The sequence below is a fragment of the Marmota flaviventris genome, chromosome 3 (assembly GCF_047511675.1).
Source record: "Marmota flaviventris isolate mMarFla1 chromosome 3, mMarFla1.hap1, whole genome shotgun sequence".
Taxonomy (NCBI): domain Eukaryota; kingdom Metazoa; phylum Chordata; class Mammalia; order Rodentia; family Sciuridae; genus Marmota; species Marmota flaviventris.
The window spans coordinates 23,930,507-23,950,345 of NC_092500.1; the positions used below are offsets into that span (position 1 = coordinate 23,930,507).

General features: G+C 35.8%; 1 protein-coding gene across 1 annotated transcript in view; it reads right to left on the bottom strand.

Moving 5' to 3' along the window:
* The window catches only part of Cfap54 (cilia and flagella associated protein 54), a 308,923-nt gene that overhangs the window by 108,787 nt on the left and 180,297 nt on the right, over positions 1–19,839 (bottom strand). Inside the window, exons 50-56 of the mRNA XM_027928857.2 lie at positions 17,047–17,126; positions 15,147–15,316; positions 8,533–8,638; positions 6,490–6,634; positions 5,343–5,500; positions 4,994–5,173; positions 4,761–4,887 (exon numbers count right to left, since the gene is read on the bottom strand). Coding sequence (XP_027784658.2) covers positions 4,761–4,887; positions 4,994–5,173; positions 5,343–5,500; positions 6,490–6,634; positions 8,533–8,638; positions 15,147–15,316; positions 17,047–17,126 — 966 coding nt within the window. The remainder of the gene's footprint in view (positions 1–4,760; positions 4,888–4,993; positions 5,174–5,342; positions 5,501–6,489; positions 6,635–8,532; positions 8,639–15,146; positions 15,317–17,046; positions 17,127–19,839) is intronic.

Genomic DNA, 19,839 nt, shown 5'->3' on the forward strand with positions numbered 1-19,839 from the left:
TTATATCATGATGGTATAAATAAACAGAAATTCTGCAAGATGATAGACTTGGAAGACAGATCTAAACTCGACATACAAATATTAATATTCAACACTCAGTAGTGCCTACATGATCTAGGTACTGGGGTAGACCTCTTTCTTATTTAGTCACCTGTGTGACAGGGCCATTATTGTTCTCTGCTATGATCTGAATGTTTGTGTTCCCCATTCATACGTTGAAACCTAATTCCCACAATGATGGTATTAAGAAGTCAGGACTTTAGCAGGTAGTTAATTTGTAAAAGTGGAACCCTCATGAATGGAATTAATTCCCTTATAGAAAGGGGCTTCAGGAAGGCTGTTTGCCCCTTTTACAATGTAAGGACCAATAAAAGGCACCATTTATAAAGCAGAGAAAGCCCCTCATCAGCTACCAACTCTTAATCTTAGATTTCTAGCCTCCAGAATGGTGAGCAATAAATTTCTCTTATTTATAAATTTCCTAGTCTAGGGTATTTTGTTATAACAGCTTTAATTGACCAAGACATCCCCATTTTAAAAATAAGAAGACTAAGGAGAAGAAATCACCTGCTGGAGATTTTTACCTAAGCAGACTGGCTCCAGCTCTCAATAGTAGCTGCAGAAGAAACTTTGAACAGAGAACATGCCTATGCAGTGATTAAGCAAGAAGAAAATTTCCCAGAGCTTGAAAGAGACTTTCCTGCAGATTCAAAAGGCTCACTGTGCTCTAGGGCAGAGAAGGAAGATCCATATACTCAGACATGTGCTGGTAAATTTCCAGAACTACGAGAAAGGGAAAATCTTACAAGTTTTTTGACAGAAAGAACAAATTTCTTACCAAACGAAAAGAAAAATTAGACTGACACTGCAGTTCTCATTTGCAACATTTGAAGCTAGAAATGGTGGAATAACATCTATCAAATCCTGGAGAAAAGGCCATACCCCAAGATTCTGACATCGAGCTGAGACAGCACATCATTCACCTGTCAGAGCACAGAAGAGCCTTTGCCGAGAACCATAATTCAGAGAGTATAGCAGCTGGCTATCCCATCGGGGGAAAGCAATAGAGAATAGAAAGATTCAATGAACAGTCCATGAAGCAGGACACAGGCTGGAAGAGAAGATGAACGAAGACGAGGTGGAAGGGAAAAGCAGCAGCACTTGCCCAATGGTAGGATGACTAACATGGATATTATTATTAAAAAGAAAGAATTCAAAGGGAAAAAAATAAAATTATTGGCATCAAAAGGCACTAAATCATCTCAGTCGGAGAGAGTAGGAAAGAAGGAGAAAAAATTCGAGCGATCTTCTCTAGACGGTGAGATTAAAGGAGGGACATAGCATTCACCCAAAGATCTCATCCAGTTGGGGATGGGCCTGGAGGGAAGCAGGTCAGAGTGCCCAGAGGGAGGAGGCAGCCAGAGCTGGGTAAGATAGAAGGGACCCACAGGCTTGAGTCTGAGGACTGAGAAAAGAAAAGTACAAAAGAGGTCTAAAGTAATAATAGAAAGAAAGAAAATGATGAAAACCACTTGATCAAACTGATAGATAAGGAAACTGCAGTCAAGTAAGTAGAAAAGATAAATTAAAACGTAAAGAATAATAACAATAGTAATATCTTTTACTGCATGACTGCTCTATGCCAGGTACTGTTTAATACTTTATCTCATTTACTTCAAATATGTAGGGTAAATGGCCCTGTTCCCACTTCACAGATAAGACACTGGTGTCCAAGAGCTTAAATAAGTTGTAAGATCAGACAACTAAGAAGTAATGGGAAAATCCAAGCTAAGCCCTCCAGATTCCAAACCCTCATCTAGCCAGCTTGCTCTGCACTCTCCACCTGTGCTTTTGTTTCTGTTAACCTTCTTTTTGCATCACTGTTCACTCATTTATTTTCTTTAAGTATTTGAAAAGGCTCTAATATTCTACTATGTGTGAAAAATGGTGCTAGATGCTAAGGGCTTGATTTTATTAGGAATACTTCCTGGACCCTTTTTTTCTGTCACAAAAGTTGTGTGTGTTCATTGTGGAAGATTTAAAGAGGAGAGCTAAGCAAAAAGAAGAAAATAAACATTATCTATAATCACACCAGCCAATGAAAGGTTCATTGGTATAAAACTTTCTTGTCTTTGTTTTCCTGTGGTATCATGACATAAAATGCATTTTGTACTTTGGCTTTTGTACATTTTTTCAATGTAGTAAACATCTTTTCATTGTATAAAAATCTCTGCAAATTCATTATTAGTGATTGCACAGTAGTCCCCTAGAGGAACTAAGTCCAAAGGCTCTATTATTGGTCGATTAGTTGTTTGATTGATTGATTTTAGGCACTGTGCTAAGTGTATGGCATATCAGGAGAACAAAACAAAACTGTTGCCTTAAGAAGTCTTGTTATGGTTTGAATATGAGGTGTCCCCTAAAGCTCCTATGTTAATGTGGGAATATTCAGAGGTGAATGATTAGATTTTGAGAGCTGTAATATAATCAGTTCTTCCTAGTTTGAACTGACTGTTTGGGTGGTAACTATAGGCAGCTGGAGCATGGCTGGGGGAAGAGGGTCACGGGGGACATGTCCTAGAAGGGTTCATCTGCCCAGCCGCCCCTTCCCTTTTCATCTCCCCTCTCTCTGCTCCCTGACTACCATGAGCTGAGTAGCTTTCTTCCACCATGCCCTTCTGTCATGATGCTCTGCCTCACCTGGGGTCCAGAGCAACGGAACCTGGCTGACAGGGGACTGAACTTTGGAAACCTAGAATAAATTAATAATCCTAAAATAAACTTTTCCTCTTCTAAGTTGTTCTTATCAGGTACTTTGGTCACAGTGATGAAAGGCTAACATAACTTTACAATAAAATGGAGTCTTCAAGCAAGGACACTGGCCTTAATAACCAATCTGATGAGTGCTACAATAAGAATAGCCAATTAGCAGGGGAGTGAGACACCTAACACAGTATTGAGGGTCAGGAAAAGATTTCCAGAGGATGCAATGCTTAGAGGAGTTCTGAAGGATAAACAGAGTTAAATGAAATGTATCTACATGTGTGCAAGTGCCACAGAAGGATATGAGAGTGGAGTTTCTGGGGAAGACCGTTCCAAATGGAGACAATAGCTAGTGCAAAGGTCTAAAGCAAGCATACGCCTGGAGTGGTGCGGTAAGACTAGAGTGTTGAAGAGGTGAACAGGTAGCCCAGGACCACATCATAAGGAGTCCTTTAAACAAAAATAAGTGGAAAGTGTTTATTTAAAGGGAGAAACTATGTAAATAGAACTTACAAAGGTAATGAAGAGATCAGAGAGGGAGGAGAAAAACTGGCCCAAGGCAGTGCCTAATGGTTAGGAAAGCGGTTCCAGGAAGTTGTGAGCCCTGTCAGCAGGCAGTATCAAATGCTGCTCGGGTCCATAGGGGCAAGGTCAGAAAATCACACCTTGGAGTTATGACTGATTTAACTCTTTGTGGCCTCATCAAGTGTGGGTTTTATGGTCTGGATGGAGAATGGAGTGAGATAAAGAGCGATTGGGAGGTGAGGAAAGGGGAAGGAGGAAACAGAATCCATTCTTGAGGAGTCCAGCTGGCAGTGGCTGTTGGAGGGAGAGAGAGACTTAGGGTAGATCTGTTACTGTTACTGTACTTGTTGTTGTTTTCTTTTTTAAATTAATTTAAGAATAGAACATATTTACAAATCTATAGTGTGAGAAAAGGACACAGTGAGTAAAGACAGTGGAAGACGTGAGAGAGGGTTAAAAATGCTGGAGCAGGACTCCAGGAAGGATAGAGGAGCTGGGGAGCTGAGCAAAGTCAAGAGGCTGTGCTTTGAGAAGAGGGAAGCTGCTCCCCTGGCACAGGAGTGAGGCAGAAGGAGGTGGCAGCTATGACCACACCGAGTGGAGTGTCTTCAAAGGGCTCAGCATGCAGATAACTGGAAACCATACCACCCACCTGGCATTTAGAATACTGTTATCAGCAAATCCACTATCTGAGGTGCCAGCTAATGTATTATGAAGAGACATAGATGCTGTGCCTTCAAGACACCTTGTTTAATAAAAATAAGAAGACGTTTGACAATTCCCACATTTATAAGGCATAAGTTTATTTCCTAAAATTTTACAAACAAGTTATTTGAGCTCAGAGAAGAGGAATATCACCTTCGTTAATATATTTATTAAAGCTGTTTTCTTAGTTCATTGACATTTGTTAAGCATTTTTAAAGATAGAGCTACTTAAAAGCATCCATCATAACCTAAAAGACATAATGCATTTTTACATATTCCTGCCCTAAATGTTCTTTACCAATTTGTCACAAATGTAAAGAAAGCAGGTGTAATTTAGTGGACAAAAATAGTGTTATTGAAGAAATATGTTTTGTATTTTGTGTTTGTATGATTTTTCAAAATAAATATTCTGAAATACACAGTAATTCTAAAGTATACTACGTTGGTATAATTTCATTCCAAATGATTGATTAACTAGATAAAATGCAATAGTCCAAAACAAGTAGTTAGGCATGTTGTAATTATTGTAATCACCTTCATACTCTAATCATATATAAAGATTAAATACATCACTGAGTCTGACATGTGGTAAATGATCAAAACTGTTAAATAAATGAAGTCAGAGTGTTCATAAATACTACTACTCCTTTTAAATGCACTCATATGATAGCTTGACTGAAAATAACTTGAAATGTTATATCTGTTACACACAATACTCACAAACATTCAGATTTAAACATGTACAATATATGTTTAAATGTTCTTACCAATTCTCATTTTTATTTTGGCCAGTAACATAACATGAGGAAGATAGATATTTTTCAAAGGTTGTAATAGATTTTTATATTCAGTGCTTGATAAATGCAACTCAATTGTTTCCCCAAAAGTTAGCATCTATGAAAGAAATATTATAATGAACAATTAGTTAATGTAGTTTGTAATAAGAAAAAAAGACAAAAGGTAAACTTCTACATCTTGTGGGACACAAAAACATTCTCACCTGTTCAATAATAATGTTGTGAGCCTGGGTCAAAAATTGTAACTTGTCTGGTTTTGAATAGGGAGATTCCTTGAATTTCTCAGCTTTTGTTAAGTCATCCAGTAGAACAAGGCTTTTCGCCAGAGTTAACGAAGATCGAGGAGAAAGAAATTCTTTTCCTTCAAGCAAATGTATTATATCCTATTAAAATAAAAATATTCCATTTGCTAGTATCTTTTCTAATTCACCGAAACAGAACTGGCCCTGTTCCTTGGTATGCATTCAGTACCTAATGGAATTTAAAATTCTCTCCTTTTATTCTAACTGGAATCCTTCCTAAATATAAATATGAACAAGGTTTTCTTCTTACCTGAAGGTCTGTGATAATATCTGCCTTTAAATGCTTTTCTTGCAGGCCAAGGATTACAGCTTGCATCAAGAATTCAGCCTGTAGTTCTAAGTCCTCTGCACTTTTTGCTTCCACGTATAATTCACGGATGAGGCTCAAACAATCTGTCAAATTGTTCTCTAAGATAAATAAGTGTGGCTATTTAAAATGCAGTGAGAAAATAAGAAAGCATATATGTATAACATCTGCAATGCCATCACAGTAATATTGCATCAGGTCAAAGAACAAGAGGATATTAAGATGGAAAACAGACTCTACAGGAAATGCAGGAAAAAAAAAATTGTTGTAATTTGGGGCAAAGTACTTTAGGATATTCCAGTGCTATGAAGTAACAATAATATTACATGAAATAACTTAAACTTGGGAGAGAATCATGAGTGAATAGAGAGGTATACAAATAGATAATTACTACTCACTGCAAGTACTACCATTTATATGTGCCAGGCTATATTATCTAAGATTAAGTTTAGCCCATTTAATTCTGACACTCATATTAAGTGGGTATAATTATCTTCATTTTACAGAGTAGGATACTGAGGCATACAAAGACTGAAAGAGTTGGCCGAGAAAGACTTGATGAGGAAGTGGTAGATCCAGCATCTGAACCCAAATTTGATGGTTCCAAGACTGGTGCTCCTCACCCCTGTGCTTAGCTACTTTCCAAGATGACAAATCTCCCTGCTGTTTTGCACTGTGGTAATATATATGCTATAATGTTGGAAAATATTATTTTTATTTAATACCAGATTTTTAAATTCTGGAAAGAGATCAAGCTACAAAGTTAGAAAATGTGAATGCTATATTTCGGCAAGGTGGCACATGCCTTTAATCCCAGCAACTCCGGAGGCTGAGGCAGGAGGATCAAAAGTACCAGGCCAGGCTCCACAATTTAGCGAGGCCCTCAGCAAAATTTAGCAAGATGCTTACTCAAAATAAAAAGTACTAGGGATGTGGTTCAGTGGTTAAGTGACCCTGGGTTCAATCCCTGGTACCAAAAAAAAAAAAAAAGTGAATGTTATAGCAAAAGATATCCCAATATTACTGCTCCTTCATCTGTACAAAATTACATTTTGTGGAAACATTGATTAAGAAAATAGTACATTAGTACCTTTCACAATTCCAATGCCGCGAATTTGTGAGACAAAAGCAGTCACCAGTGCTAAGCGGCACCTCAACCACAGATGAATGTTGAAATATTCTCGAGCATTCAGGGAAACAGGGTCCAAAAACTCATCATCTTTATTTTCTGAGGTCTAAACAATATTAAAATAATGGTTATCTTCTCATTTCACAATGATGAAGTTCTAACCTAAGGCCAAATGTAAGCTAAGCATCCAATATCATTTCATAGTATTCAGTTTTTAAATTTAGAAATTATTTTGTATATCTATAAAATATAAAAATTATATTGTCAGTAGTTTCTATGTCATCAAAAGTTTTTTAAACACCATTTTAAGGGCTGAAAAATAATAAATAACATTCCCTAATATTTATTGAGCACTTATTATGTGTCAGGCATTGTGCTACATGCTTTATACAAAATATCTCATTTAATTTTTCTAATAGCCAAAGAGGGGTTATTATTATTTCTGTTTTACAGTTGGGAGAACGGAAAGCTAGAAAGGTTAACTAACTTGCTTAACATAGGTGGGACTCAATGCTGGTAGGACTCAACTCACTGGGTGTTTTCCTGGGTTTCAAATCCAGTCTTAACTGCCTGTGTTACATTGCTTTGTGTGGCTCTCATTCCAAGAATGTATTATAACTGATTTACCATCTGTGTTATTATACTTTAAAAGAGGTGATGGGTGCCCATAGCTATTGGGAAGGAAGAGCAGAGGAAGCTTGTTTTGGGGGAAGTCAATCATAGACTATCAGGGAAATTTAACCCCCCAGCCCTTTGTTCTAGAATTTCCTGCCAGGGATCGTGTCCAACCAATTGGCACTACCTACTATCCAGAAGCTGCTAATGGGACTTGAAGGGGGCTAGAATGTGAACAGACAGGTGGGATGTACAGGAAAAGAAAGGTGAGTTATTCTTGAGAACAAGAGTAAGCGGTGAACAGAGGCCACGCAGGCAGGATGGTGATTAGAATGGGCCAAGTATTCAAGGAATCTAGTATTTAGAAGAGAAATACAGAAAACAATGTTCATCAATAAAACTTAATCTTTAAGTGCTTTTATTTCATGTTCCTAATGAAAAGCCAATTCTCCTTCAACTTAATCAAGGTTTTTCAATCTTGATGCTTTGATATTTGAAGCCAGATAATTGCTAGGGTGGCAGGGGGCTCTCCTGTACATTATAGGATATTTAAGCAGCATGTCTGGCCTCTACCCAACTGATGCCCATAGCACCACCCCCCCTCTAGTTGTGACAACCAAAATGTCTCCATGCATTGCCAACTCTCCCCTGGAATGTAAAATCACCTCCAGTTGATAACCATTGTTCTAAGACAATTTTTAGAATTAGATTGCTTTTTAATATGGTTAGTACTTTTAATATAGCTAGAAATGAGTCTTTATTTAGTATAATTAGCTTTGCTAATTTGTAATGATGCTGGATATTAGCTATTTTATTAGTAATTCTTGAAATAATGTGCAAGAATTCCATGTAATGAATCTTAATATTTTAATCCTAATCAACCCTATATTGTTAAATTAAATGCTCTTATCAAAGTCTAATCATAGAATTTGTGCCCAGTTCTCAAATACATTGGAAATCTAAAATACGGAGGATGCTATGAGGAATCCAAAGGAAGAAAAAGTACAGGTATTTTACTGGTCATGCCCAGATAATAAACTCAAAAGCAGAACAGAGAATAAGTCTCGTAAGACAACTTTATGTGTAGTAAGATCATATCTAAACATTACAACGATCCATCTTGATGGAACTTTAGAGACTATTATATCCAATTCCATCAGTTCACAAATAAAACTACAAAAATTCTCAAATTTTAAGAGATTTTCTCAAGGTGTTCCTGTGAATAAGTACAATAAATGGGACTTAAACTCAGGTATTTTTATTCTGAATTCAGTGTTCTTTTTGTACTTTACTCCCTTTGCTTCACCCAAATAATTAGACAATCTCCTAGCATGCCAATAGTCATTATGCAATAAGTATTATAAGGAGAAGCATAATATTCATACATACAGAAGTTCCTGGAGAAAGGGGCTTCTCTGCATCATCTTTCATTACATTCTTTTTAAAAAGTTTTGAATCTTGCAGAAGTTTAAGTGTGGAATATACTATTGCAGCACTAAAACACAGAATATATTTTAAATGTTATTAAAATAATTGTAGCATTTTTATGTTATTTCTTAAGTTTAGTTTCACACACACAAAAAAACCCTTCCCACACCCCCACCCACCCTCAAAAGGGGATCAGATATTCCTTCTACATGCCCTGTTAGCACCTTGGTTTCCTTTATGTGGTGTTTTTATCACACGATTTAATCCTCTGGACGTATCTCTACAGCTAATTTGTTTTATTTCCTTTAGAAACTTGTCATCTAATACAGTGCCTGGGTTTTTTGGTTTGGTTTTGTTTTTTTGGTAGGGAGTTACCGGGGACTGAACTCAGGGGCACTCAAACACTGAGCCACATTCCCAGCCAAAATATTGTATTTTATTTAGAGACAGGGTCTCACTGAATTGTTTAGTGCCTCACTGCTGCTGAGGCTGGCTTTGACCTCATGATCCTCCTGCCTCAGCCTTCCAAGCCACTGGAATCATAGGCATGCACCACCATGCCTGTCTAAAAATAGGTTTTTGTCCTCACATTTCTTATTGGTGCACTGCACTTGTACATAATGGTGAAATTTGTTGTTACATATTCATACTACAAACAGTTTTTAAAGTAAAAATGAGTAAATAGAAGAATGTATGAATGTATGCTTTTAAGATCTAAAACAAAATTTATTGACATTTTTTAAAATGAACAAATATATTTTATATGCATTAGAATGTGGTTCTCCAGATTTACTCAATTCTATATAGTTGGAAACTCTTAAACTAAAGTGTTGCTTGATCAATGTTTAGCAGTGCCAGAAATTAAATGTACTAAACTAACAGTTGCCAAGAGAGAGGGATTTTTACTTCCTATTGCTCCATACATACATAAACCATTGCATCCTCCTCCCCTGTATAAACTTATAATTCACATCACATTTTTTTCAAAATATCTTACATATTAAGCTGCCTTCTTTTAAAAATCTATTCCAAAACAAAACTCAAAATACAGAACAACATGTATGGTTGAAGAAGTATTTTTATATTTAGTATTATTTGTAACAGAAAAATTTAGTATTATTTGTAACAGAAAAAAATTGGGCAAATCCCCACAGGGACTCTGTTAATGGGGGCTTGGGTGTGTGTCCTCAGGCCTGTGCCCGCCTCCCCTACAAGAACAGTAACTGGAAGACGCAGCACACCAGCTGGGGGCAGGGTGCTTTACCCGGAGTTGACCACGGCATTGTGAACCTCAAGGTCAGCAGAGTCAAGCTGTCTCTTCCTCCATGCTCTTTACCTCTTCTCTTTTACCAGCAAGAGGTGACTTCTTATCACAGGGGACTAAAGAGGAGCAGAGACTTTCTCCTCTATTCATATTTTGCTGCCATCCCTCTTCTATCTCTGCGGCTCTGCCCAGATCTCTCTGTCTTTCCACATTGTTCTATCTTGAGACTCTACCCATCCCAGAGAAAGGCAAATCAAGTTCACATCCCAGAGTCACACTGAAGAGTGAAGCAAACTCTTCTGATGCCTATTCTGATGAATGAGGAGTGTCAGCCCCATCAGCCTGGGGAGGACCTGCCTTTCTAGAGGCATGTCATATGGGTTTCATTTCCTTCCTTGCCTCTAGTGCCTGTCAGCCTAGCTTGTATCATGTATTTTTTACATTTATTCATTTGAATCAATGGATTGTTTGATTTAAAAAAAAATTGGGTAAAAATCCAAATGGACAAAATATTCATGATTCCCTATTTGGTATCTCCAATTTGGATTTTTAGCAGACAGTCACATTTAACAGGTGTTATGAGGTAAATTCAGTCCCTCCAAAAAAGCATGCTGATATCCTGATTCTCAGTACCTCAAAATGTATTTTGATCTTCAAAGTGTAAAGTGAATAATTTAGTAGTATTTCATTACCTATTTCTTCCATATCTGTATAGTTACTATAATCTGATATCTTACCCCTAGATCATTATTATCACCTTTATATTCTCTCAGCTTTGGAGGCAATCAGTTTTGACCCTTGCACTTAGCATCTAGACTGAGCACAAATCCATTTGCAATGCCCATCACTAGTCATTTTTACAGAACAAATTCCTGAGCTCTTAATCATGAGATGTATCTCTTTCATTGGCTGCAGTACTTCTTTAAGTCCCTATACAGTCTCAGGGCACCAACCCAGGATTTTGCATAGTGAACCCTTCTGTCTTCATGGATCCTCATGTTTTACAATGGAATATGAAAGAAGAAACTATCAGGAAATATTTTCCTAGTAGTATCTTTAGATGGAAATCTGTACTTTAAAGATTTGTTTATTGTTTTATCTTTACTTTGTAAGAGAATGAATATCCTTCCATGTGTTTATATACTAGTTATAATTTCTCTTTTGGATGAAGGATTTATAGTATTTGATCATTTATCAACAGTGTTTTTTTATCAATCTATCACCAACTATATATAAAAATGATATGAACTATTTGTAATATTTACTACAGGTACAGTTTTGTTTTGCTATGTACTATAGTTGTAAACTTTTTGTCAAATTTATAAAAATTAAAATATGTTACAAATCAAATCAGTTGACACCTTATAGTCAGTTTTAGCTTTAGAAAAGATATATATCCTTCTAGAGATTCAATTGTTTCATTACATTTTTCTGCTTCTAACAAAAAAAAACGAACTAAAAATTCCTCTTGGATAAACCAACTTTTTAAGACCTTGACACTGAACATGCAGAGTTCAAATCTACCTTTGCCATGTATTAGCTATGTGATGCTGGGAACTCCCATTATCAACCCTTTTATCTACAAAACAGGAATGATGACAACAGAAATGCAGACCCTTTAAATCCAATGACTGTAAGGATTAAATCATTTCATTATTTTTTATTTGCTAAAAATATGTATTAAATATTTTAATATTAAAAATATTAAATATTTTTAATATATTTCTTCCTGTGCCAGGGACACAGGATAGTGCTGGGAGCCATTAGCCAAGTAGGTATGACAATTTCCTTGCCAGCGTACCCCATGTTGCTGACATGTTGCAGCGACATTGAATGTAGGTGACCTTGCTCAAGGACCAAGGCAGATTAGGGTGTTCCCGGTTTTAAGATAAATCGTGTTTAGGGCGTTCCCAGTTTAGGTTCCAGGTTTAAGGTTTAAGATTATTCCTCCTGGGAATAGGGCGTATCCTGCTGCCTGAGTTCCCCTTGAGTTCTCACAGGATTCAGACAGTTTTTTGGGAGACAGAAGCCCAGTGGAGGTGAATTTGGGCAGAGAACGTGGATTTGGGCAGAGAACGTGATTGTAGACGGCTGGTGTGAGTTCGGGAATAAAGAGTTGCTGTTTGAATCTACAAGCTGTGTGGTGGCTCGTGATTGTGTGCCCAGCCAGACTGCGGCATTTGTGCCCAGCCAGACTGTGGCAGGATAGAAATCTAGGGACAGTGAATACAGCAATAAATAATACAGATGCAATTCCCTGTCCCTGTGGAGCTGACAGTCTACTGAGAACAGAGCGTGCTCAGCAAATAGGAACACTGGACAAACGGACTTGCACATGGTGGGTGCTACCATGATCATCAGGCCAGGGGTGGAGGGAGGAGATTAAACTGATTTTTCTTTGTAAGCTGTTAACCAGCATAACTGAGCCATCTAGGAACTATCAAATTTTAAACTCCCAGGATTTTGCTAAATCATTAAAATGGCTTGCAATATTTGTAGAATATTCTCTAAGGTATTGTGATGGTATCATTTTATTTAAAAGGTATCCTTTTATTTAAAATAAAACTAAACAAGCAAGAAAACAACAACCAATATAACTCAGATTCTGTGCATATACAGATAAGAAGTTGCCTCTCCTCTTACTCTGCTAAGGCTACATGTATTTCTAAAGCACCTGTACTGGGTAGCTTCACAGGCTAGCACATCGTGGCTACTAGCAGCCTCTGGAAGAAGCAAATTGTGCCTATTCCATTCTTCTGATTCTGAAACCCAAATTCTGATTTCAAGACAAATGAGGAATAAGATTTATCATCTTGCTAACCCAAAAACTTGAATAAAATATAGGGTTTACCAGTCGGTTGCAATCTATTTGGTACAATTTAGTTGTTACCTTAGTCTGTTTTCTGTTTTTATAATAGAATACCCAAGACTGGGTAACTTACAAAGAGTACAGGTATTATTAGCACATAGTTCTGGAGGCTGGGAAGCCCAAGGGCATGGCTCCGTCATCCGATGAGAACCTTCTTGCTGCATTGTAACAGCAGTGGTCATCACATGGTGAGAAAGAGCAAGCTTGCTCTCTCTGGTCTCTCTATTTTCATTAAAGCATTAACGCCCTCATTAGGGCTCCATCTAATCCCAAATAGTTCCAAAAGGCCCCTACCTCCAAATACTGTTAACATATACCTTTGGGGATGAAGTTTCCAAACATAAATTCTGGGGGATAAACATTCAAACTACAGCAGTTGCTTGGTTTGGAAATATTTTGCTTTCTCCTCTCCTGCTAGACAGAAAGTACAGAAGGACTGTCCCCTACCAACAATCTAAAATCCCAAAGGAAGGAAGTTTCATTCTGACAAAACTGCAAGGGTCAAGTGATTTTCCATTCAGACAATAAATTAAATACAAAAAAATAGGAAGAAATACTTAGTAATAAAAAAAATGGGATTTTGAAAGTGAGAGAAGTAGAAATACGGTGTGAATAACTTTGATCTCATATATTTCTTATTAACATTCATGACAAAAACGGTCAGTTTGTTCTCATAAAATCCATGCAGCTCACTCTACCTGTCACCCCAGGGAATGTGCCTTTCTATTTCCTTGACACATAATTTTATTAGAAGTATCAGGAAATGTCAAGCTAACCATCATTTGGAAAAGGGACTGTCCAAGACTCTCAGCAGTGCCCAAACAGAAGCTTGTGGGGGGTAAAGTTCACGCAAGAAAAACTCATTCATCTTGACAGTAGGCTTCCCCCAAATGGCAAGTCTGCTCTAAAAAGGCAATAACATCCAAGTTTTTGCAGGTTTTGTCCCAAGGGCCAGGTTCATATATTTAAAAGAGGAGTTATTCTGATATACTAGCATATTATTTGCATACATCTATGTGGTTTTCAAATTAAAGTTCTATTATGACAATCCTTTCTGTGGATATTTTGTAACTTTTAGTTTCTCATTTCCTTATTATTCCCCAAACCCCCGCCCCCCCCCCCCCCCACCAACAACAACAGCAAAAACTCAGACCTTCCAAACTAAAGGGGCGAATTATACACAGAGAGCTTCAGGAAGAATAAAGGTAAATGACAAAAAATACTTACTAGGGCTTCTGTTGCCCTGAGATAATTTTGTAGAAAATCATATATTAAATCTACCTTCTTCCTCCAAACATCAGTGGGGAAAATTGTTATTATTTTATTCTATAATACCTAACACCTATTTTGCCATCAATAAACTACCATTGTACCCTTAAAGATTGCTGTAAATGTGATAATACTGTAAACCAGCTTGCCTCAAGCTTTATCTCAGCATCCCTTTAAACCCCTAACAATTACTAAGAACCCCCAAAGAGTGCCATAAACATTCACTATATCAGATATTAAACTGACAAATTTTTAACTTCTTTAATATTTAATTCACTTTCAAATAAAAATAATGAGCCTTTTGCATATTAACGTAAGTAATAAATTGTAATGCAAAGCAACTATTTTTCCCCCCAAAAAATTAGTGTTCTCTTTAATGTTTAGATGAACAAGAGACAATCTACATTTATATCCCATTATACAACTGGTCAGTGACATGCTGTTTTAAGTATATAAAGAAGAGTAGGCCTAATGTAAATAGTTGTTAGAAATGGATGGAGAATGGAAGCCCCTTCAAATAACTGTCAATATTTCCCTTTGATACTATACCAAAATGTGTCAAATGACAGTTTTGTAAAAATTTGTTGCTATATAGAATCTAATACCGTATATCAATGAACTTTTCCTACATTACATTAAAATATATTGGTCTATCTTGTTAACTGGGATTTTGTATCATTGTGTACTGGTCCTTTGGAAAATATCAGCTCCCTGAATTATGGAGACACACAAATGTAGAAATATTTCAATACACAATTAAAAATTAGTTTTGTTAATGTTACCACTAATCTTATCAGAGAAATAAACACTGGTAAACTATAAACTTCATAATGGCAAACACAAATTGTCCAAAATTCTCATTTTCCTATAAATTTCAAATGTTATCATGGGCAACAAACACTATAAGTTCTGCTCATTTTGCTCATTCTTAAGAAAATGTCTGCAAAATACCCAAGTCTGAATAAGCACAGTCTGTCCATTGTTTTTTCAAACAAGATGGTATTCCATGAAAAGATCATCTTCTTCAATTCTCAACTCAACCATGTGCCCTTCCTTAAGACCACCATCAGTTTTGTTACACAGCAGAAATGCCTACGCGGCATCCTGGTTTTCTAGAGGAGGAAACAGCTTTTCAAATGTGTGCCTTTTCTATGTATGAGGAGACTGACTCACCTGTATGCTGCCCGGTGTCTCTGCAGGGCAATTGCTGCCAGATGTAGACGGGCTTCCACCACAATCTCCAACTCAGCAGCACAACAATGAGACAGGTCCTTGTGGCCTGGATGCTCCACCTCAGACACAAGGAAGTTTAGCCTCTCTTCAGCTTCCATCAGTAAAACCGTCTAAAGAATAAACACCACACAATCACATGTTCAGAAATAATGTCTCATTCTTACCAAATATTTTATGTGTGAAAAGCAACAATGAATGGAAAACTAAACGGAAATCTGTACATAATCATCAGATAAGAGAACTCAATAAAAAGGAAAAAGACAACAGAAAATAAAAAAGTAAGAGCAAGAGGAAGGACAATAGCTATCCTTTACTGTATGGATAGCCAATGCTCATTATTAACAACGATTCTAGAAAGTTCTGAAAAGTTTTCCATAAACACTGTTTAATAAAAACTAAACTATTGCTCTCAGGGAAAATAGAGAAATGAACTCCTAGAAGCCTCTGGGCATAACCCTTTCATCAATGGCTCAATATCTTACGTTGTTTAAATGTGTATTTATAGTTAAGGACACATGTAATATATACATATAGTTGATTCATTAACCAGGGACTTACAACAAATATCACTATAACTCAGGTCTAGTTGACACACGTATTTTCTCTGTAAGGCACTGCATAGCTTTCTTGCACTTAGAAACATTAGACAGCACTTCAACATTATGCTTGAAGGATATTTTAAATAGTAAAATTATCAATCCTCCCCCCAAAACATGAAAAACATGATTCAATTAAGCATACCTAATGCAAAAATCTGAAATCTAAAATACTCTGAAGTCCAAAACTTTTTGAGCACTAACATGACACAAGAAATATTTTATTTATTGGAGCATTTCAGATTTTGGATTTTCAGATCAGGGATGTCCAACTAGTGAAGTCTAAAGTGTAGAAAAGGACATTTATTGATAGTATGAGAACTGAAAAGAGAAGTCAGAGAATCACCCTGTTCAATTCAGCTGGGCAACTCTAATTTTTCTATGCTCTAGGTATGTCCACAGATAATTTTAAAAAGTGCCAAAAGTACTGATTTGGGGAATATACAAAAATTTACCAGACATACAATGTAACAAACAAGACAAATTGTATTCCAACTTCAACTGTGATAATGTGATGATAATGAGATTTTACAGTAGATAATCAATAGTTAAATATCACTCAGACATGGCAGAAAATTTTTTTAAAAATCAATTTTTTAAGCAACAGGTCTCTAAAACCTTGTTTGTACCAAACAGTAAATATCATATATAATAATATATAACAATACTAGGGTAATACATATATAATACAAGGGCAATTTACTAACATGATTAAGAACATAGGACAAAAAAAACTATAGGCCCTACTCTCAGATCTGTATTTGATTATTTGCATAACATTAGTGAATTTCATAAACTAAGTCTCAGTTTTCTCATGATTCATCACAGAATAGTTAAAAATTAAGACCTATAACATGGAGTTGTGAAAATTAAATAACCATGCAAAATGCCTGTTATATAGTAAGCATTGAATAAATGGTAGCTGCTGCTTCTGCTACTATTGTCATCATTACGATGAGGAAATGAGAAACAGGGCATGGAATACTCACATCCCATCAAACAATAAATCAGATTTTCTGTATCATCTTAATTAGGTTGCACAGCAAAGCCTGAAACCTCTGGGCATATACTTTTCTCTTGGGGAGTACATACTGTCCTAGCCCCCACCTATCCTTATGCAAGAAAAGATACCTGATTTCCCAAGGGCAAACACCACCCCGACAGTGGGCCTGTTCAAGCCCAAATGTATGCATTTGATAACTGCTTCCCTATGATTTGAAAAAAAAAAAAAAATTCAGACTTACCTTTAGCATGTTAAGAGTGAACTCATCTTTAAATTTTGTAAGCTGATACAATGAGCCTCCATCATCCTTTATATATAGCTCTACAAAGACATGATATTTTGGAAATACTAAGGAAATATGTGGTTACTTTAAATATTAATTGCAGTTTTTAAAGTCCATCATTCCTGAGAAACTATCTATAAATTTAACATAATCACAGTAATCATTAGATTTTGTTTATTGTGACAATTAACATTGTAGATGTTATAACAGGAACTATTTGGTTTAATGCTGTATATTATTCGTATTGGTTGTTTTTATTATTTATCTTCCCCTAAATGGCCAGGTTCTGGAAACCTTCAAGGACACAGGGTAAAAATTCTACTGACCAAGACCCCTGTTAGATTGGTAGACACAGAACATAAAAAAGCAAGGGGAAAAAAATCACCCAAACAAACCAAGATACTTCAATAACAAAATCCATCGACACCACAGTGTAAGAAATATCAGAGAAGGAGTTTAGAATGTACATAATTCAACTGATCTGCAAGGTAAAGGATGATATAAGAAGTGAAATCACAGAGAAAATACAGGAGGGGAAAGGTCATTCTAATAAAGAATAGAGATTCTGGAAAAAATCAAGCAGAAATCCTGGAAATGAAAGAATCAATAAACCAAATTAAAAATTCAATGAAAAGTATCACCAAGAGAATAGACCACTTGGAATACAGAGTTTCAAGCAAAGAAGACAAAATATATAATTTTGAAAATATAATTTATCATGGAGAAAAGAGGTTGAACAAATATCCCATATTTTTTTTAAATATTAACAGGGATTTGTAATTTTATAGTACTGGAATTGATTTTAAAGGTAGGTATTTCATGCTGTGGCTATTTGGCTCCCTGCAGATTTCCTTATATTCCTCTGTTCACCATGAAAAAGATAGGGAGACACAGCTACGGAGAAACTATTTCTAAGCTAATCACTGTTTTTCAATAAAACAACAGTTGGGCTCCAAAGTACTGTAATGAAGTTTCGGAATACTGAATTGTTGTGAAATAAATTTTTAAGAATTATAAAAAAAAGAGAGACCTTGAAAAGACATCCAAGAAATATAGGATAACCTGAAAAGACGAAATTTAAGATTTATCAGAATAGATGAAGGCTCAGAGATACAAACCAAAGGAATGCACAATCTTTTCAAGAAATAATATAAGCAAATTTCCAAAACAAAAGAATGAAATGAAAAACTAAATACAGGAAGTTTACAGGACCCCAAATATACAAAATTACAACAGACCTACACCAAGGCACATTATTATGAAAATGCCTAACATAGAATAAGGATAGAATTTTAAAAGCTACTAGAGAAAAATGACAGGTTACATTTAGAGGGAAACCAATCCAGATCTCATCTGGTTTCTTAACACAAATCCTCAAAGCTAGGAGATCTGGGAATAATATATCCCAATCTCTGAAAGAAAATTAATGCTGACCAAGAATACTATACCCAGAAAAATTAAGCTTTAAAATTTACAATGAAATAAAAACCTTCCATGATAAATCAAAGTGGAAAGAATGCACAACTAGAAAGCATGTACTACAAATCATTCTCAATAAATATTTGACAAGAAGAAATGAAAAATAAAAGTGAAAACCAGCAAAGGAAGAACTATAATATAATAGACAATCAAAGGAGAAACTAACTCAAATTAAAAACAAGAAGTAAATCAAAATGACAGGGAATAAAAATCATTTCTTAATAATGACATTAAATATAAATGGCCTAAATTCATTAATCAAAAGACATAGACTGGTGGGCTGGGGATATAACCCAGTTGGTAGAGTGCTTGCCTTCCATGCACAAGGCCCTGCCATCAATTCCCAGCACCACTAAAAAAAAAAAAAAAAAAAAAAAAAAGACATAGACTGGCAGATTGGATTAAAAAACAAAAGTCAACACATGGTGTTCCCAAAAAACTCACTTTATAGGAAAAGACTTCCACAGACTAAAGGTAAAAGGATGGAGAAAAAATGTATCATTCACATGAATCTCATAAACACGCAGGGGTTTCTATCCTCATCATACAAAGAGCAATTCAAGCCAAAGTTAATAAGAAGGGACCAAGAAGTACATTCAATGTTGTTTATGGGAATTATACATCTAAAAGACATAACAATTATTAATATTTATGCCCCAAACAATGGAGCATCTACATACATTAAACAAACCCTTCTCAATTCAAAAATCAAATAGACTACAACCCAATAATACTGGGTGACTTCAACATGACTCTCTTACCACTGGATAAATCATCCAAACAAAAATTTTAAAAAGAAGCTATAGAACTAAATTGTACTATTAATAATTTAGATTTAACATACATAGATAATGTTTCATCCATCTTGACTAAATACACTTTCTTCTCAGCAGCACACAGACCCTTGACTAAAATAGAACATATCTTAGGCCACATGGCAACTCTTAGTAAATACAAAAAAAAGAGAGAGAGAGAAAATATTTTGCATTCTATCAGATTATAATGGAAATTAGAAATCAAGGATAAACGGCTGGGGTTGTGGCTCAGTGGTAGAGTACTTACCTAGCATGCACGGGCACTGGGTTCAGTCTTCAGCACCACATAAATGTAAAATACAAAAAAAAAGATCTTGTGTCCACCTAAAACTAAAAAATTTTTTTAAAAAGAAAAGAAATCAAGGATAAAATAAAAAATAGAAGCCACTCTAATACCTGGAGACTAAATAATATGTTATTTAATGATTAATGGATAGTAGAAGAACTCAGTGGTGAA